The 19039-nt window shown below is 40.7% G+C and overlaps 2 protein-coding genes across 2 annotated transcripts; one reads left to right on the top strand and one right to left on the bottom strand.

Moving 5' to 3' along the window:
• The first annotated feature begins 2458 nt into the window (after positions 1–2458).
• LOC119729174 lies at positions 2459–3712 on the top strand. The gene is made up of 3 exons (XM_038201706.1): positions 2459–2580; positions 2809–2889; positions 3020–3712. The coding sequence occupies exons 1-3, from the start codon at positions 2466–2468 to the stop codon at positions 3190–3192; spliced, it is 369 nt and encodes a 122-aa protein (XP_038057634.1). The 5' UTR covers positions 2459–2465; the 3' UTR covers positions 3193–3712.
• A 2050-nt stretch (positions 3713–5762) lies between these two features.
• LOC119729175 (syntaxin-7-like) lies at positions 5763–14584 on the bottom strand. The gene is made up of 10 exons (XM_038201707.1): positions 14503–14584; positions 13779–13856; positions 13545–13614; positions 13095–13194; positions 12019–12156; positions 10449–10492; positions 10070–10148; positions 9391–9463; positions 7720–7802; positions 5763–5875 (listed from the first exon to the last, which is right to left on the bottom strand). Exons 1-10 carry the CDS (start codon positions 14582–14584, stop codon positions 5774–5776), a joined length of 849 nt encoding a protein of 282 aa, XP_038057635.1. The 3' UTR covers positions 5763–5773.
• Positions 14585–19039: the final 4455 nt, after the last annotated feature.

The raw sequence follows: 19039 nt of genomic DNA, 5'->3' as shown, positions 1-19039 counted from the left end.
AAACATCTTGGGGAAATAAAAACCGCCCGCCTCCTTCATTTAAAGAAAAGTTTGGACGAACACTTTTTTTTTTAACTCGGCCTACTGACATGGAACATTTTCAAACGTTATTTTTCGCTCTAAAATTATCAATTAAACATGTCAAACCTGTCTTGACCAATAATTATAATTGATAATTAGTAATTTATAGCATACTTTTTAAATGTAATAATAGTTTCATAATCATCATCAGACAAGACCAAGAAAAGCAAAAATAGAACATCCATTTGAAAAGAGACATAGTGAGAATAGAGAACAGAGAAGTAAAGAGGAACAATTTTTTTCCGTAATTATTGTTTGTTAAACAGTTACACCACTAGACCTTTGTTTAGACCTGTAAACATGGCTTAATATACATAACCACGCTATGTTCATATCTCTGGACTTTCGACATGTTTGAAATCCCGGATAAAGACCGTCTATTTACAGTCCCGAAATCAAACGAGCACTGCGTGTTCAGTACTTACATAAAAGGTTATCCAAGAACTTCCAGTGGCAAAGGATCTGCCGTTCCAAAGAAATTTGAGGGGAAAATGCAGCACAACAGCAACACAAACATTAGTTAGAAGTTTCAAAGTCCAGAGTCATGAACGGAGCGTAGCTATTACAAAAAAGTACTATTAACTACAGCCACTATTACGGGTCTACCATGTCTACCCTTTAATGACCACACACAATCATTTATCAACTTCAAATAAAAAATATAAGAAACAGAGGCGGATATGAATCCTTCAGTGTACAGGTTACAAAGTGATCAACAAACCAATGAGTGTGAGTCATGCTGGCAACTACATGCTAAAATTATGTACACATTAATTACTGTGTGGTTTTTCCATTAAATATCCTTTGCAAGTACATTTACGATTCGGCTACGTATGTGGCCAAGGAAAATGGTTTATGCGCCAAAAGGCTCGTGATAAATCGAGAAAAACTCACCGAAAGTGGGCGGGCGTTCAGTCATTATCGTCCTCTTCCATTTGTTTTGTTGTATACGTAGGCCTACGACACATGATTTGGGGTTTGTCAATCTTTAACATTAACAATAGAGGGCCCTTCCTATCGCTTTTGAACTCTTGACGGCGTATTATAAACCGACAGAAAAGTGGACAAGTGAAACTTGGAAACTTGAATTTGTTAGCGAAATTTTTCTACGAGTTTTTTGCAGGAACCTGTAAAAAAAAAAAAAAAAGTTTAAAACGTAGAAATGTAAGAAAGAACACAATATGTATTTTTATCCTGCTATAAATGCAAAGAAAACAGTGATTATTTTAATGTGTTCCTTTCTCCAAGCCGTTTCGCGGATACCGTCATCTTGCTTGAAATCGTGATTGCGCAATGGCTCAGGGGGCACACGTGACCCACACTGAAAATCCGTAACGTGAATGGTATGGTGAGGTCAGAACTGCTCTAAAAAAAACTCTCTTTTTTTCATTGAAAGAACACAATTTTGGGTACAGAGTTTTACAAACTGATAAATGGGACATTGAACTGTCCATGGGTGAAAAAAACATTTATAAAATATTACATGCAAAGGCAGCCATTAAGCTCGAAAAGTGAAAATTTATCGCGATAAAAGTAGTCACGTGACCGCGCGTGCAATGAACGCTGCGGAAATGTTCGGTATCGCACAAACGATCCGGACATGAGGAGAGCCCGGAGCGTCAGTGCGACACTAAATTTTCGGCAATGTGCGTGGTCACGTGACTACTGTTTGCGAAAAAAAATGTCCCTTATCGAGCTTGGTGCCGTTGCATGTGACATCTTTTAAATATTTTTTTTCACCTATGGACAGGTCGATGTCCTATTTATCAGTTTGTAAAACTCTCCGAAATTGTGTTCTTTTCATGGAAAAAAGTTCAGAAGAGGTCTGACCTCCCCATGCCTTTTACGCTACCGATTTTCAGTGTGGGTCACGTGTGCCCCCCCCCCAGCCATTGCGCAATCATGATTTCAAGCAAGATGGCGGTATCCGCAAAAAAGGCTTATGCCGAATTATCACAATTCAGAACTGCCGAAGTTAATTCAAGCATGAAGAAAGTTCATGATTCAAGCCAGGCCCGTCGCCAAGGGGATGGGGCGGGGGCTTGTGGGGCCGGGCCCCCCTTGGCGAGCAATTGCCCCCCATAGGCAAAAGCCATACATATGTATTTTTGTATTTTATGATAGTGCCCCCCTAGTTGGTACTGTGGCCCCTCCCCCCCCCCCCCGACGCTCAGGGCTTGCGACGGGACTGATTCAAGCACTCTACCTCCATGATTCAAGACATAAAGCCTTCAGCTCGGTCGATTAACGGCGGCCATCCCGCCCGGTTTTAAATAAACTACATGTTTACAATTACTCCATCGGTATTATGACGCATATGTTATGTCTTACTCGAGCAGAAAATGAGAAAGGGATCCTCCCATTAATGTTGCTGTGCCTGGGCCATGGTGGGCGTTGGTGCTGTGCTCCTGCTAGTGGGCGTGGTCCTGTTTGTCTTGGGCGTGGTTCCTGGAAGCATGGCGGGGGATGTTGTGAAATGGCCTGGTGCCGTTTGCGGAGGTAGGTATGTGGTGCGGGATGGTGGGGGCGGAGTTATACTGGTGAGGGGTGGGTGTCAAAAGTTGTGATTTATGAGGTTTGTTACAAGGATGTAGTCGAGTCCGTGCTGTTTGAGTGTATGTAACCAAACTGAAAAATGCAGAACAAGCTTATAAGTTATATTGTGTCTCAGTGATAGGTTTTATTTCAAATATCTGAAATTTCACTTTCAACTTTTGTTCCAATCAGTTCTTGGCATTGTGCTCCTTGTTGCATCTGTGGCTGTATACATCAGTGCTTCAAGGACCAAAGACACTGAGAATTATTCAGGTAAATTAAAAATGTAATTATTGTGTCATTAATTTTATCATTTCATAAAAGTGTGTAACTTAACCAACTGACTAAACTTGTACAAATTGACAAACTTAGCAAATACTTTACTGCAAAATTAACTCTGCAGTGACTAATGAAGAATCTACAGTAAGCAAGAATTGTCGGAGTGACCGCCCACGTAGCATTATAAGAGAGCCCTCCCTCAAACCCAGGGGAGGTTGCGTCAAGGCAACGCCAGGAGGGTACACCAGCTTCCTGTACAGTCCTAACTACAAGGGGGAGGAGCCAACAGGTGATTAAACCCCTCCTCTACCTGCCTCAGGCCCCGCCCCTGGCTACACCCCTTTCCCAAGGCAGGTTTGTCACTTGCAATATTCTATTTTTGTAATGTATTCTGAAATGTCTTTCAACACCTGATGTGTATTTTTGTTTTTAGACCAGAACTCTAGAACATAAAAATTTTATGATTATAATGTATGAAGTACTATTTTGTTGTTTTTAACCGAAACAATTTTGTTTTATCTTTTAATTATTTTCCATCATCATGTGTGCATTTTCTGATTGAAATAAATTGTTTTTGGAATTGGCTGTTGTGAAATGTGGTTATTAGTAAGATAATTTGGTTATATAGTTTCAAACATACGATGATTTTCATTTGAATATTGTGTTCTTTATGGGAAATTTCTTTCAACTGACCAGTGTGATACGGACATTACTTTCACATTTAATCTATTTGGTTTGTTTCTATTTAACACGTGTGTTGTGGAATACAATGTTCATGTAAAAATTAAAGTACAAAAATGAAATAGACATGAAATATCGCATTTTTGTCTGTTTGTTTATTGAAGTTTGATGTACCAATAAGCCAAGTATCCACACCACCAGATGATGAAGTCTCTCACAAGACACATGTAGACGCATCAGCTGTCTTTTCGTCAAGTTTTCATTGCCTTATACAATACGTAGCCATTAGCGGGATTATGAACATACATGATCAGCGAAATTGTTCAAGCTCGCGCGTATAATGCCGAATGGGAAAACGACGTTATAAAATACCCCTTTTTGTTCAAAATATATAACAGAACATTGACAGTTGTTGTACAGCCATATTATTTCACCCCTTGCTGTTTTGTGCTTTTTCAAAATTTCAAGTTCATTTACGCGGAATAGTGTAACTCACTGACGAAAGGCTCAGTACACAAACTCTGCGTAATGGTACAGATACAGCTAATTAAATGTAAGGATACACCCCTTTATTAAAATACCCACATACACCTGTGCTAAATGCCCATACTTCAAAATTCTTTTAAAAATACTCGGAACTCTCACTGATCAACATGTCATCTTTCATTTTCTTAAAATTTTCGGTGGGTTGACCATTGACTTTGACGAGAAATTCTCACCCAAAGAAGACGACCCCTATTTTTCCCAAAGCGGAAAAGTAGCCATCATGAAAAACGATCCCTCCACAACATGGCAAAATAGCTGATTTAGTTTTCCTCAGAAATAAAATGTGACTGCTACATTTTGGTTTTAGACACCTTCTACATGTTAATTGAAAATTATAGGAAAGGAGGTTGGAACTTAGTTTTTATCGGCGAAGAGGGCGCTGTGCTGGGCAATCTTGGCTTTTTTTTCTGCGCATACCATGCTTTAACATGATTCGGGTGGAATAATGACAATTGTATAAGGGAAAGCATTAAACGTTTCAACCCATCAATCAAAAATGTCATAGAAAAATCTCCTTTATGCACTGCAAACTGAAATTCAGACAACAGAAAGAAAAAACACGAAACACACAAAATAAGGTGTTATAAACCAAGTTGACACAAACTTTGTAAGTACGCATTTGTACAAATGTCAATGACAACATTTAGGTATACCATTCATACACGTACATGTAGTACATTTTTTAATGATTTGTATAGTGTGCTTTACATATACATTGGAATTATCAAAGTTTTTCCCCAAATATCAAGGAATACAAGAAACTGCATTCGTGTCTAATTCACTGAAATATTTTGAGCGCAACTATCTATGCCAGTTCTTAAAAAAAAATTACGCTTTTTACAATTTTATTTTACATTTTCATCTTTGCTATATATTACACATTTTCGCTTTACTATAAATTCCACGTGGCGCTGTTTACATGGCGTTTGATTGTAATATTAATATGACTTTTAATATTCAACTACGATTATGTACACCTTACTGGATTACAAAGCAAAACTAAACAGAAACATTGACTATTTACCTTGCATGGTGACTTCAGTGCACATGATACAGTACACAAGTCCTGTCTTTCCCAATGTAAACCATTGAACTGATTTATTAATATTTACAATGTTGCTTCTATTTTTTTTAACATATGATTAACATATTTGAAAACATAACGTCACATATTTTGTTTTCATGTACAGCAAGACCTTAAAAAAACAGTACGGTTTATAACGAGGTTCCTTGAACCAGGCCATTTTAGTAAATAATCTTGTTCATCAGAACTAGCTGTAAAAAATATTGATGCCAGTTGCACAGTTGCGACACGAGCGATTTTGTAAGAATTCTGTGTAAAACGTGCAATTTATGTTGCTGTCCGAAAATTTGTGTAGAAGTTACAATGTGGTAAATTGGCGACAATAGTTTTCGCAACCAATTTTACGTGCATGTTGTAAGGAAAACTAGAAATAATATTCACTGGAAAACACATTTAAACAGCGCTTAGTATTTTTCATGACAGGAGTGATTAAGAATTTTGCGTTGTACATTTTTCAGTGTACATGTCTTATAAAGATGACCACAGTACTCTTACTGAAAATAATAATTAATAATAAAAACAACGTTTTTACCAATGTTTGTGTATCGGTCTCGAAGCGTGTCGTGGTTAATTACTCTTGGGTATTGCGACGTAGATGATGACCCCAAGAACGGCCAAGAAGACAACACAGCAGATGCAGATGATGAACTTCTTACGCCGAGCCTTGCTCTGTCAGGGAAGGAATCCAGAAGAGGGAGAAGAAACAAATGAGACGGGAAAGTTGCCAAAAGCCTGTGGGACCTCCTTGCATTGGGCCGTTAACACCAGTGTACCAACAGACAAGGAGTGTTGGTCCTATCAAACAATGCCGCATCACAGTTGTACCTGCTGCAGTCGGCACCCACAGACTCTGAGGTAGTTTGGCCTCAGGATTTTGAACTGATGGATCCTGTTAGATCGGACAGGCTTTTCACTTTGTAAAGTGCCGCATGTTGTTGCATAGGATAGGTTTCTAGCCAAAATACCCTGATGGGCAAACATTACAGAAGCAATTACACAGAATTACACAATTAAGAAGCCATTTGGAATGAAAAATGGTGGTGTTGATTACGTTTTATATGCTCAACACAAATAAAGTTGGATGATATGCATAGAAAGGTAGCTCAAACATTTCCCAACAAAACCCTGTTAAGAGAGCTTGTAACTTCAGTTTAACCCTAAAGGGGCCGGGTTATTTTGACCATCTCTCAGCCGGGGGGGGGGGGGGGGGGGGGATTCCGCCTCCCCCTAAGATCTCGGCCATCGAGTGACGAAAAATTTTGAAACTCGGCACATGCATAGAGCAACTCTTCCTAAACATACCCAAGAAATTTCATGACTATAGGTCAAAGGGTTTTGGAATTATGGCTAATTAATTATTCATATGTACGAAAGGCAATTCTGCTCTGTGTACACGACGTATATGCGAAAATTCAGTTTTCACGGAAAATTTTTCGCTACGCGGCAACCCGTGGTCCGATTTTTATGTTTTTGGTATCAAAAGATGCGCAAAGCTCGAGGCTAAAAAGTCATAACAGCTCGGGTGGCGAAATTTTTGTTTTAGAGGCTATGACGAAAAATGTTGAGGGGGGGGGGGCGGATTCCGCCCCCGCCCCTTTAGGGTTAAGTTTGATGGAATTTTGTTGAGAAAATGCAGCATTGTTTCTAGCTTGGATAATTTACAGAGGAGAGGAATTGTCTCAAAGAATCCTGCACTTGTGTTCTTGAAAGCAAAAGCAAGCTGTCCGAGCTAATGGATGCGTCAAAGAATCATGCGTGATTGTTATGAAGCAGAAAGCATGCAAGCAATATTGAAGCACTCTGTATGCAACTTAATATACTAGTCATTTTAAAAATTTCAGGATCCAATGTGTGACATCTTTCTAGTCCCTGTCACATTGGTACTTTGTAATTTTGCTAATCAAGTATCTTGGAGGACGATTGCATTAATGGTAGGGTAGATCATTTGTCATTTGTGCATTTTTACAAAAGTACTCAAAATCTAAAGACGGGTGCTTTAACAACTAACACGATGCCTTTTAGCTCTATGAATACTGCAGAAAAAAACAATATTCGAGGATCTCGATTTCAATTGAAAGGTTACCGAGTCATGCTTTTAATTGCGCCCGGAATCAGCGTCCGGGACTCGTTCTCATTCAGCCGATTGCATGCAGCTATGCGTCGAATAATAGCAACCGCTACCGCGCGTGCATCATGTCAACGCTTGCAATGCACCCATTCAGGGATTCGCCGAATTACAAACCAACTACTAACGGAAATTACCAAAAAACGCATCTTTTGACGCATTTTGCGATGTCAGACGCAACACAGACAGGGAAAATAGTGGACCCCGAATTTATAGAATGACCAATAGGTATTTCATATACATTGTACCTATAAGCCATACACATAAAAACTGCACTGTATTATACTACAACCCACAGGCTAAGGTTCTAACTCACAACCAGCCTTGTCAAAAAGTACCCAACAGAAACGCCAGCAGCTAGACAGAGAATGACAAATCTGGGTCTTACCTGATATGTCTTGGCTTTCGCTAGCTGCGTGTTGGCTTCCTTAACGTGAACCTCGGTCGTTTCCACATTTTCCTCTATGCTATCTGCATGATTGACGAGGAGTCGTTAAAATGTACCAAGTTAAGTTTTGAAGATCACACATCAAACTTAAGTACAAAATGAGCATTTCTGTTCATCAATTAGAAGATTGTGCATCCCCGAAAAAAACGTCCACATTGGCAATCCCAGCGTCACGGACATTACATTCCAAATCAGACAGTTTTTGATACTTCAGGCGCTCAGTAAACCTTTCAAATCTGATACATCTATCATTTTAAAGTATTGGTCAAGGAGACTAGGACTTTTGGATCATCTCTCTGAATCAATAATTAGCTTTCAAGGTATTAATTGGTTCGTACTGGACATACTTTTCTTCACAGGGCGGCGTGAAAACGCGCCGTTGGCCTGTGCTCGCTATGTTGGTAGTTGGGTGGGTGGGTGGGTGGGTTAGTGGACAGTTTACTCGGCCCCAGGGTGACCGTACGGTTATGGCAAAATTCTGCTAAATGCACTTTAAAAATCTGTCAGATTTATCAAAAATCTGCCAAATTCCCCAAATTTTATAGTAACAATTTAAAAACACGTTACAAAGTACTCTGTGTTATTGACTTTGAGACAGCGCCATTTAGATTTTTTTGGCGTAAAGGGTGCAAATGTGACTCGTCGCTAATCCAGGGGCTAGACGCTGTACTTGTTTGATACGCTATAACCCGCCGCCGCAATAACCGGAAACTGCGAGAGGGCGCTATCACGACCAACCAATATCGCCCACGAACCTGTCAGAACAACCCGCTCGTGGTAGCAGACCAGTAAATAAACTTCCATAGACCCCAATGGTAAATGCTCCCACTTCAAAAATTCGGGAAAAATACTCACAACTCTCCGAGGTGTTCGAGACACACATCAAATTAAAGCTTATTTCATCATCTTTCATTTTCTTTTCAATTTTCCGGGGGTCAACTGAAGACTTTTAGGAGAAATTTCCATCTGAAGATGATCACCAATGAAAATAGTCCTGAAGCCCATCGCCATTTTGAAAAACGATGCCTACACTCCATTGCAAAATAGAGCGCTTTTAGGGTCCAAATTACATCAAAATTACACAGAACCGCAAGCTCCCAGTCCTGTGCACGGCTTCCACCCATATTTTTTACAAACCCTCAAGTTCATGGCCCACAGCATGCTCAAATACCGAAGATTTTGAGGGCATGCAAATCGTGATTTGGCCGGCGCAGGCAATTTCGGACCGATTTACTGGTCTGCACCCTCGTGGGCGATATTGGTTGGTCGTGATGGCGCCCTCTCGCGGTGGCCGGTTATTGCGGTGGCGGGTTATCGCGTATCAAGCAAGAACAACGTCTAGCCCCTGGACTACTCGTCGCTGTGCAAATGTAACTCGTCCAACCTTATTTTCTATTACTGCATTGATTGGATCGTGAAAACAAAGCGACGTATTTTTTTTGGGGGGGGCAGCCATTTTTTCTCACTCATTGGATGCTCTCAAAGTTCCGTAACCCGTCTTAACGCGTTACCCACCGTGGGCCACTTTGTACTTTGTAATGTCCATGACAGAGCAAATACGCTGGCATGTTTGGAATTTTTGAAACCTTTATCCTCCGATGTTTCGCTTACCGATCGTGTCTCCTTGCTCCCCAACCATCGTTGCCAGTTCTTTCAAGATAGTGTTCACGTCGGAGATGTCCGACTGTTGAGATACAATATGAAGGAAATAAGTAACATCGGCCACAAGTACACATAATTTGATAAATCAAGGTATTTAGTTTCCTTTTTGTGCATTTTTTCCCGCTTGAAGCAACAAAATTGCACGAATAGGCCTAAGCCAGTTCGGTATTCCGATTGCACATATGCACATCAAGATTTGCCGATTTTCCTTTCGGGATAAAAAGTACCAGTCCTAGCTCCACTTTGAGTAAGGATTTTCTTGTGGAATCGGTAGCTATGTTCCTGGATAATTGAAATGCTCCCAAGTGCCATCCACCTCAATCCTCCAAAATCCTCTTGGCGGTTTGGAGGATTGAGGATGAATGGTATTTGAAAGGGAGGATGATTTTGGAGGATTGAGGACGAATGCATTTTTTGAGGCAGGACTGTCTGACGGTTTTGAAGGATTGAAGATGATTCCTAGCAAAAAGGCCGAGGAAGTTAGGGAGAAAGTTGGTTGTGGTTACAGTCTGTGCCAGTTTCTGTGAGAAGCAGGGGTGGGGTGCAGAAAAGGGGCCAGCGGTTAATTAAGGAGAGGGGAGAGGAGAGGTAATGGGAGGGGTGGGGTGGGGCTGGGGGATATGCCTACCTCCAGTTTGTGGAGTTGGGCTTCTCTTTCCTTCAGGGCTTCGAAGTCCACCTGTTGGATTTGGCTCTGGGAACCACTACTGCAGAGAACCAGTGAGAAATGCATTCAACCCAGACTGAACTATTACAGTATCAAAGTATTCAACTATCGAAAATCTGTTGATTAAAAAAATCTTGCTTTGTTGTTACGTTGAAGAGCAAGATTTGATTACAAATTTCAGAACCAGATGATGAGTATTCATTATAAAGCTTCCAAAGGGGAAAGACTCCAGTGATGTCAGAGTTTCCATCAATAAAAGATGTTTTTCAAAACATTGCTGGATAAAGTAAACCAATTCTCCACCCCTCAAAACAACAACAATATGATTTTATCATCTCACCCTTCCCTATTGAGGGGAGCATTGGGTCCTTCATCATAATCGTCCTGCAAAGGAAAATAGTTTGAAAGAAACAAAATGTTAAAAATCGTTGCATCTGTTGTGCTTTGTCTTCCGTCTCTTTTCTGGAGCAGCCTTGAACCCTTTAACCAGGCAGCCTCATACATATGCCAGGGATGTCAAGTCAAGTCAAGTAATCTTTATTTTATCCCACAATGGTAATTTGAAACGCTCGCATACAATAAAAACATTGAAACAATATAGAAACAGTTACATATACAATAACACGAACAATCAAAACGCTTAAAATAACCTTATGCTATATTTAAAATAAATGTTAACTTAAATAATAAGCATATTTAAATGATACTTGCTGTCTAGTCCATGCTGATACAATTTAATATTTACGTTGGAACATCAGATTGTGATGTTTTATTGCACGAGAAACGAAGGAGGATGGGTGTCGGTTTGTCGCATATGGCACCCACATACGACCAGACCTTGGGATCAGCTGTTCAGCAAGCCAGTCATGAAGTGGGTGATTTTTATCATTCAGTAGCATAGTGAGCTTGCCGATCACCAAATCTTCATATGCTGTGTCCACTAACGGCCGCAACTCCCCAAGAATCCTTCCTGCTTCTTTACGATTCTATCTATGCAGTCTTTTTCATATTTCCCAACATTTCCTCCCCAACAAATCAGAAAGCACCCCAAAACACTAGTCACCACTGCGTCGTAAGAAGTTTCCAGAATTACGATCAGCATGGAATGCATTTAGTTTTCTGGATGTCAGACGCGACTTGCATAATAAAGACAAAGCAATTAGAGGGGTATTTTTATGCCCCGCGGCGAAGCCGAAGGGGCATACTGTTTCCGCCTTGTCCTTCCGTGGGTGGGTGGGTGGGTGCGTGTGTGGGTGCGTGTGTCCGGACAAATCTTGTCAGCGCGATAACTTGAGAAATACTTTACATATGAACTTCAAATTTGGTTTGTGGATTGTCCTTGGTAATCCTGAGAAGCCTTTTGCATTTGGGGCCGAAAGGTCAAGGGTCAAGGTCACAGTGGCTGAAACAATAGAAATTTTGTCAGCGCGATAACTTGAGAAATACTTTGCATATGAACTTCAAATTTGGTTTGTGGATTGTCCTTGGCAATTCTAAGAAGCCTTTTGCATTTGGGGCCAAAAGGTCAAGGGTCAAGGTCACAGTGACTAAAACAAAAGAAATTTTGTCAGCGTGATAACTTGAGAAATACTTTACATATGAATTTCAAATTTGGTTTGTGGATTGTCCTTGGCAATCCTAAGAAGCCTATCGCATTGGGGGTCGAAAGGTCAAGGGTCAAGGTCACAGTGGCTAAAACAATAGAAATCTTGTATTTATTCTGAGATCATAGGGATTAGGGATCAATTCATATAAAACCTACAGAAGACACTAATGCTGTCAATGAACGTTCCATTTGACCAAGGTACATGTAAGTTGATGTTAGAGTGGTGTTATGTCATGGAAACAGTCACGGTTGCGGGGCATTTGTGTTTGTAAACACACCTGACTTGTTTTAAATGGGTACTGACCGCATATTCTGAGTTGCCCCTGACTCGCTTGATCTCCTCGCGTTTCTTCTGGGCTGCCTCTCGTTGGACTCTCTGGAACTGGTTCAGCGCCGCCGAGAAATCGCTGGTGAATCGCCCCTTCTTCATCCTCTGCTGCCTCTACACAGAGAGAACAGGATAATAATTATTGTTAGGCAGGGTATTGCCTTGCCTTGTTGGCAAGGGGGGGGGGGGCTTTGTCGAACGGCCACTTCACTGAAGGGGGAAGTGGCATTGGGGAGGTGGCATTGCCGCCGTGGCATTGCCGCCTTGGCCGCTACGCTGGGAAGGTGGCTTTGCCGCCTCGTCCACTACGTGGGAAGGTGGCTTTGCCGCCTCGCCCGCCACGCTGGGAAGGTTGCTTTGCCGCCTCGCCCGCTTCGCTGGGAAGGTTGCTTTGCCGCCTTGCCCGCTACGCTGGGAAGGTGGCTTTGCCGCCTTGCCCGCTACGCTGGGAAGGTGGCTTCGCCGCCTCGCCCGCTACGCTGGGAAGGTGGCTTTGCCGCCTTGCCTGCTACGCTGGGAAGGTGGCTTCGCCGCCTCGCCCGCTACGCTGGGAAGGTTGCTTTGCCGCCTCGCCCGCTACGCTGGGAAGGTTGCTTTGCCGCCTCGTCCACTACGTGGGAAGGTGGCTTTGCCGCCTCGCCCGCCACGCTGGGAAGGTTGCTTTGTCGCCTCGCCCGCTACGCTGGGAAGGTTGCTTTGCCGCCTTGCCCGCTACGCTGGGAAGGTGGCTTTGCCGCCTTGCCCGCTACGCTGGGAAGGTGGCTTCGCCGCCTCGCCCGCTACGCTGGGAAGGTGGCTTCGCCGCCTCGCCCGCAACGCTGGGAAGGTTGCTTTGCCGCCTCGCCCGCCACGCTGGGAAGATGTCTTTGCCGCTCCGCAAGAGAGATGGAATGAGCTGCCTTGTCTGCTTCACGAGGAACCTGGAGGTGATGATTCACATGTGTCAATGACTTCAGTAACCCACTGGAAATTTGCATCACTAAATATAACACTTCTGATTATTTCTGTTGATATGGAACTCAGCTTGAGTGGGCATGATAACTGGTGCTTACCTGGTCTGATTGGGATACGGAAGCCGGGGCATTGTTGAGGTCCTTCAGCATTCGGTTTGTGTCCTTGGCTAATTGATTGGTGTAGTGCTGGACTTCATCACTGATGACAAAAAATAAACCAATGAAAATGGAGTACTAAACGTTGATATAATGAACGTCATCACTATACCGAACATTTGGCTGTAACAAACATTCCCTGTCACTTCAGAAATTTGTGTACAAATATACTGTCAACTTGAGGCCAATAATTGCTATTACAAATGACCACTAAACAATATTTATGAACCCAATTGCTTTGTTATATAGTGAATTTCTGCTGTACTTGTAAAAGGGAGGGAGAATCTCAATGTTTGTTTGATTGCAATACCTGAGAAGGGCAATCTTTGTTCATTCCAAAGAATGAGTATTATTTTAACATTAAGTTTCAATTAATGTGGATGAAGCACTAACAGTTTTGATCTGAGAGTCTTGTTGTCGTCAGGCGTTCCCAGCCGAGGGATGATCCGCTCAATTTCTTTCACTGCGGAAGTAAAACATCAAGATATGTGATAATACCCACTCAGAAATTTGTGACTGGTGAAAGATGGTCAAGGGTTCGAATCCAGTTGTTTACCATGAGCTATGTATTTCCACTTCCCCTTTTCAACAGATTTATATATTGGACAATGAACAGGACTGACTTACCATTCTGGGAGATTTTCTGTATGTTGGAACCTATGCCTTGCATCAGTCTGGTCTGATCTGCTGCGGAGCTGTTCCGCCCTGTGGAAAAATAATGGCAATGATATCAGAATTCAAATACTCAATGAACTACTCGACTGAGTCCAGTAAAAGTATTTGCATCAGATTAGCTGGTTCAGAGTCATAAGCTTCGTTGTCTTACAATTTTTGTCCAATGAAGTAAAACTACATAGTCTCATCGCCCCACTTAAGAGTACAACATATGGGGAGTCAGTTTGACGTCACGGTACTTTCCTCGCCTTCCACTGCTGTGACCGGGTTCGAATCCCGTCTTGGCCAAAATGGATGGGGTTTGGGGGTTTCGGTTTTCTGATTCCATTTGTTTTCTCCAGAATATTCTTCTGGGGTTTCCTCCCACCTCTTAAACTGTGATTTCTTCTCATTGTCTTCTCTGCACACTCAGGCTTGTGAGCTACAGTAACTAGGGCGCTTTTGAGGAATCCTTGGTTTCATTACCAGAAATAAATAAATAAATGAATAATATTATTAACAATAATAATAATAAAGATTAAGTTCAATTTTTGCCTGAACAATAAATCCACCACTGAGAGTCCTTAGCAAGTGCGAGTTGGTATCAGTCTCCCCGTTATTTAGTTTTATAAACACATTTATTTATTATAATTTTGAATTATTTTGAAAGAACTGTAATTTGCTAAATAACACGTACCTCCAGAGCCAGAGTTGTATGTGGAGTAACCCCCATCGCTATACGCACCACCTCCCGTCCCTCCAAAACGGCCAAACGACATCTTAATGTTCTGTTATGGATTATTTATGCCTTCTGTTAAATAAATGTAAACTTAAATAAGAAGCATATATAAATGATACTTGCTGTCTAGTCCCTCCTGATACAATTTAATATTAACGTTGGAAAATAAGATTGTGATTTTTTATTGCACGATGTTACATCGAGGAAGGATAAGTAACTGCCAACATTTACAAGTTGACTGAAACAGCATCTTCTTTGCTGAATAAACAAACAACGAAACAAAAACAATGACATATATGGACTTGTACACAAAATGGCTTCAATTGTATGAGTAAACCATTTCGAAAAGGTTTAACGTAAAAAGAGAAAAAGACAACAGCCATTGGTCAAGTTTGTTATGAACAATATGATCATAATGCCAAGCTGCCAAGTAACAAAAATATACCAGTTTCTCGTCCTGGGCCGCTTCCTTTTTATTTGTTTCCAACAAATTTGAAGTCATTTATTGTAGAAAGGGCATGAAGGGTTAAGGCTCCTTTGAACAAAATTTTCTATTAGCAAAGAGTCCAGAAAATGGAGACAAAAAAACATCTTGGGGAAAAAAACCGCCCGCCTCCTTCATTTAAAAAAAAGGTTTTGACGAACACTCTTTTTTTGAACTCGGCCTACTGACATGGAACATTTTCAAACGTTATTTTTCGCTCTAAAATTATCAATTAAACATGTCAAACCTGTCTTGACCAATAATTATAATTGATAATTAGTAATTTATAGCATACTTTTTGAATGTAATAATAGTTTCATAATCATCATCAGACAAGACCAAGAAAAGCAAAAATAGAACATCCATTTGAAAAGAGACATAGTGAGAATAGAGAACAGAGAAGTAAAGAGGAACAATTTTTTCCGTAATTATTGTTTGTTAAACAGTTACACCACTAGACCTTTGTTTAGACCTGTAAACATGGCTTAATATACATAACCACGCTATGTTCATATCTCTGGACTTTTGACATGTTTGAAATCCCGGATAAAGACCGTCTATTTACAGTCCCAAAATCAAACGAGCACTGCGTGTTCAGTACTTACATAAAAGGTTATCCAAGAACTTCCAGTGGCAAAGGATCTGTCGTTCCAAAGAAATGTGAGGGGAAAAATGCAGCACAACAACAACACGAACATTAGTTAGAAGTTTCAAAGTCCAGAGTCATGAACGGAGCGTAGCTATTACCAAATAGTACTATTAACTACAGCCACTATTACGGGTCTACCATGTCTACCCTTTAATGACCACACACAATCATTTATCAACTTCAAATAAAAAATATAAGAAACAGAGGTGGATATGAATCCTTCAGTGTACAGGTTACAAAGTGATCAACAAACCAATGAGTGTGAGTCATGCTGGCAACTACATGCTAAAATTATGTACACATTAATTACTGTGTGGTTTTTCCATTAAATATCCTTTGCAAGTACATTTACGATTCGGCTATACGTATGTGGCCAAGGAAAAGGGTTTATGCGCCAAAAGGCTCGTGATAAATCGAGAAAAACTCACCGAAAGTGGGCGGGCGTTCAGTCATTATCGTCCTCTTCCATAAATTTTTTTTGTATACGTAGGCCTACGACACATGATTTGGGGTTTGTCAATCTTTAACATTAACAATAGAGGGCCCTTCCTATCTCTTTTGAACTCTTGACGGCGTATTATAAACCGACAGAAAAGTGGACAAGTGAAACTTGGAAACTTGAATTTGTTAGCGAAATTTTTCTACGAGTTTTTTTGCAGGAACCTGTAAAAAAAAAAAAAAAAAGTTTAAAACGTAGAAATGTAAGAAAGAACACAATATGTATTTTTATCTTGCTATAAATGCAAAGAAAACAGTGATTATTTTAATGTGTTCCTTTCTCCAAGCCGTTTCGCGGATACCGCCATCTTGCTTGAAATCGTGATTGCGCAATGGCTCAGGGGGCACACGTGACCCACACTGAAAATCCGTAGCGTGAATGAGGTATGGTGAGGTCAGAACTGCTCTGAAAAACCTCTCTTTTTTCATTGAAAGAACACAATTTTGGATACAGAGTTTTAAAAACTGATAAATGGGGCATTGAGCTGTCCATGGGTGAAAAAAACATTTATAAAATATTACATGCAAAGGCAGCAATTAAGCTCGAAAAGTGAAAATTTATCGCGATAAAAGTAGTCACGTGACCGCGCGTGCAATGAACGCTGCGGAAAATTCGGTATCACACAAACGATCCGGACATGAGGAGAGCCCGGAGCGTCAGTGCAACACTAAATTTTCGGCAATGTGCGTGGTCACGTGACTACTGTTTGCGAAAAAAATGCCCCTTATCGATCTTGGTGCCGTTGCATGTGACATCTTTTAAATATCTTTTTTTTTCACCTATGGACAGGTCGATGTCCTATTTATCAGTTTGTAAAACTCTCCGAAATTGTGTTCTTTTCATGGAAAAAAAATGCAGAAGAGATCTGACCTCCCCATGCCTTTTACGCTACCGATTTTCAGTGTGGGTCACGTGTGCCCCTCCCCCCCCCCCCCAGCCATTGCGCAATCATGATTTCAAGCAAGATGGCGGTATCCGCAAAAAGGCTTATGCCGAATTATCATAATTCAGAACTGCCGAAGACGGTCAGAGCGTACTGACTGGAACGTCGAGTTTATACCTCTGGCTCTTTTCAGAACCATTCTCTTAGTTGATAAATTATTTGCACATGTTGTTTCCGCAAACTTTTCATCATTTAGTTTCTCCACCATGCAAAGCCTCAAATCTTACTTATCTTCGCTCTACGGGGAGCTGGTAACCAACCAGGTTAGGTTGTATGAACGGACGTCAATTCGGCGTTCTAAACTCATCAACAACTTAACCTTCCTCAAGCGATGCCGCAACTCTAAGATAACTCCTGCCGGTCTGCGTATCCACGATCCCATACGCAATAACCGGTCGGATGACATTCTCCGGAGAGCCAGCTCCGCCCTCATCCGAGAACGCATCTCCTTCACCAGACTACAACTCGCCATCCTCGACCAGCAGATCACCGACACGGAAGAGGATCTCCAAGCTTGCTCTAGGATCCCGTGTACTTGGCATCCTCACAGGATGCAACTCCACACTTCATTGACTTCGCCTTTGCTACTTAAGTATTCACTTTCTTAGAGTTTAGGCACTCTCCTGAAGACGGTCAGAGCATACTGACCGGAACGTCGAGTTTATACCTCTGGTTCTTTTCAGAACCATTCTCTTAGTTGAGAAATTATTCGCACATGGTGTTTCCGCAAACCTTTCATTATTTATTTTTGTAATGTATTCTGAAATATCTTTCAACACCTGATGTGTATTTTTGTTTTTGGACCAGAACTCTAGAATATAAATTTTATGATTATAATGTATTCACGAATATCCATATGTATTTGTGAAGTACTATTTTGTTGTTTTTAGCCAAAACAATTTTGTTTTATCTTTTAATTATGTTTTGTCATCATGTGCACTTTCTGATTGAAATGAATTGTTTTTGGAATTGGCTGTTGTGAAATGTGGTTATTAGTAAGATAATTTGGATAATTTTGGTTGCAGACAGCCCTTTTGATTCAAAAATCCAATTATCCTTTTCTAAGTTATATTTTTGTTTGTAATAGCTGTAAACAAGTGTACATGTATTGTCATCAGTAAACATGTATAAACAGGGTATGCATTTATAACTTATCAAATTTGGTGCCTAAAAAACTGTTGATATTTGTATACGGGTCCTGTTGAAAAGTGGAGTTCATTTCAACACTGAAGAGAGTTTATAAAATCGATGCTATAACACCACAAAGGACTACCGTACAGGTCTGATTGAGGGCCATGAGAAATAGCGCCCCCGATGTTTTTCCAATGCAAGTATTATTGTGTGACCGAAATGTTGTGTTATTAATAATCTTCATTAATTTTATCTTCTGTTATAATTACACACTTTTTGAAATAAAGTAATTCGAGTGAGATGGGTTATGGAATGTTTGAGTCCACCCAGGGTGCCGGGAAAAAGAAACGATTGAGAGTGTGAGATGAATAATTACTTTCACATTTAATCTATTTGGTTTGTTTCTAATCAACACGTGTGTTGTGGAGTACAATGTTCATGTAAAAATTAATTTCAAATACAAAAATGAAAGAGACATGAAATATCGCATTTTTGTTTGTTTATTGAAGTTTGATGTACCAATAAGCCAAGTATCCACACCACCGGATGATGAAGTCTCGCACAAGACACATGTAGACGAATCAGCTATCTTTTCGTCAAGTTTTCATTGCCTTATACAATACGTAGCCATTAGCGTGATTATCATAATGAACATACATGATCAGCGAAATTGTTCAAGCTCGCGCGTATAATGCCGAATGGAAAAACGACGTTATAAAATACCCCTTTTTGTTCAAAATATATAACAGAACATTGATAGTTGTTGTACAGCCATATTATTTAACCCTT

The sequence above is a fragment of the Patiria miniata genome, unplaced genomic scaffold (assembly GCF_015706575.1).
Source record: "Patiria miniata isolate m_02_andy unplaced genomic scaffold, ASM1570657v1 HiC_scaffold_20, whole genome shotgun sequence".
NCBI classification, from domain to species: domain Eukaryota; kingdom Metazoa; phylum Echinodermata; class Asteroidea; order Valvatida; family Asterinidae; genus Patiria; species Patiria miniata.
This window is presented reverse-complemented; position numbering and strand designations above follow the sequence as displayed.

Coding starts and splice junctions, on each gene's coding strand:
- LOC119729175 (XM_038201707.1), bottom strand. CDS start 14,584: ATGTCGTTTGGCCGTTTTGGAGGGACGGGAGGTGGTGCGTATAGCGAT. Junction 10,493..12,018: donor GGGGCAACTCAGAATATGCG/GTCAGTACCCAT, acceptor TTTCCTTTGCAG/GACGATTATGATGAAGGACC. Junction 9,464..10,069: donor CCCAACTCCACAAACTGGAG/GTAGGCATATCC, acceptor GTATCTCAACAG/TCGGACATCTCCGACGTGAA.
- LOC119729174 (XM_038201706.1), top strand. CDS start 2,466: ATGGTGGGCGTTGGTGCTGTGCTCCTGCTAGTGGGCGTGGTCCTGTTT. Junction 2,581..2,808: donor GCCTGGTGCCGTTTGCGGAG/GTAGGTATGTGG, acceptor TGTTCCAATCAG/TTCTTGGCATTGTGCTCCTT. Junction 2,890..3,019: donor AGACACTGAGAATTATTCAG/GTAAATTAAAAA, acceptor TTAACTCTGCAG/TGACTAATGAAGAATCTACA.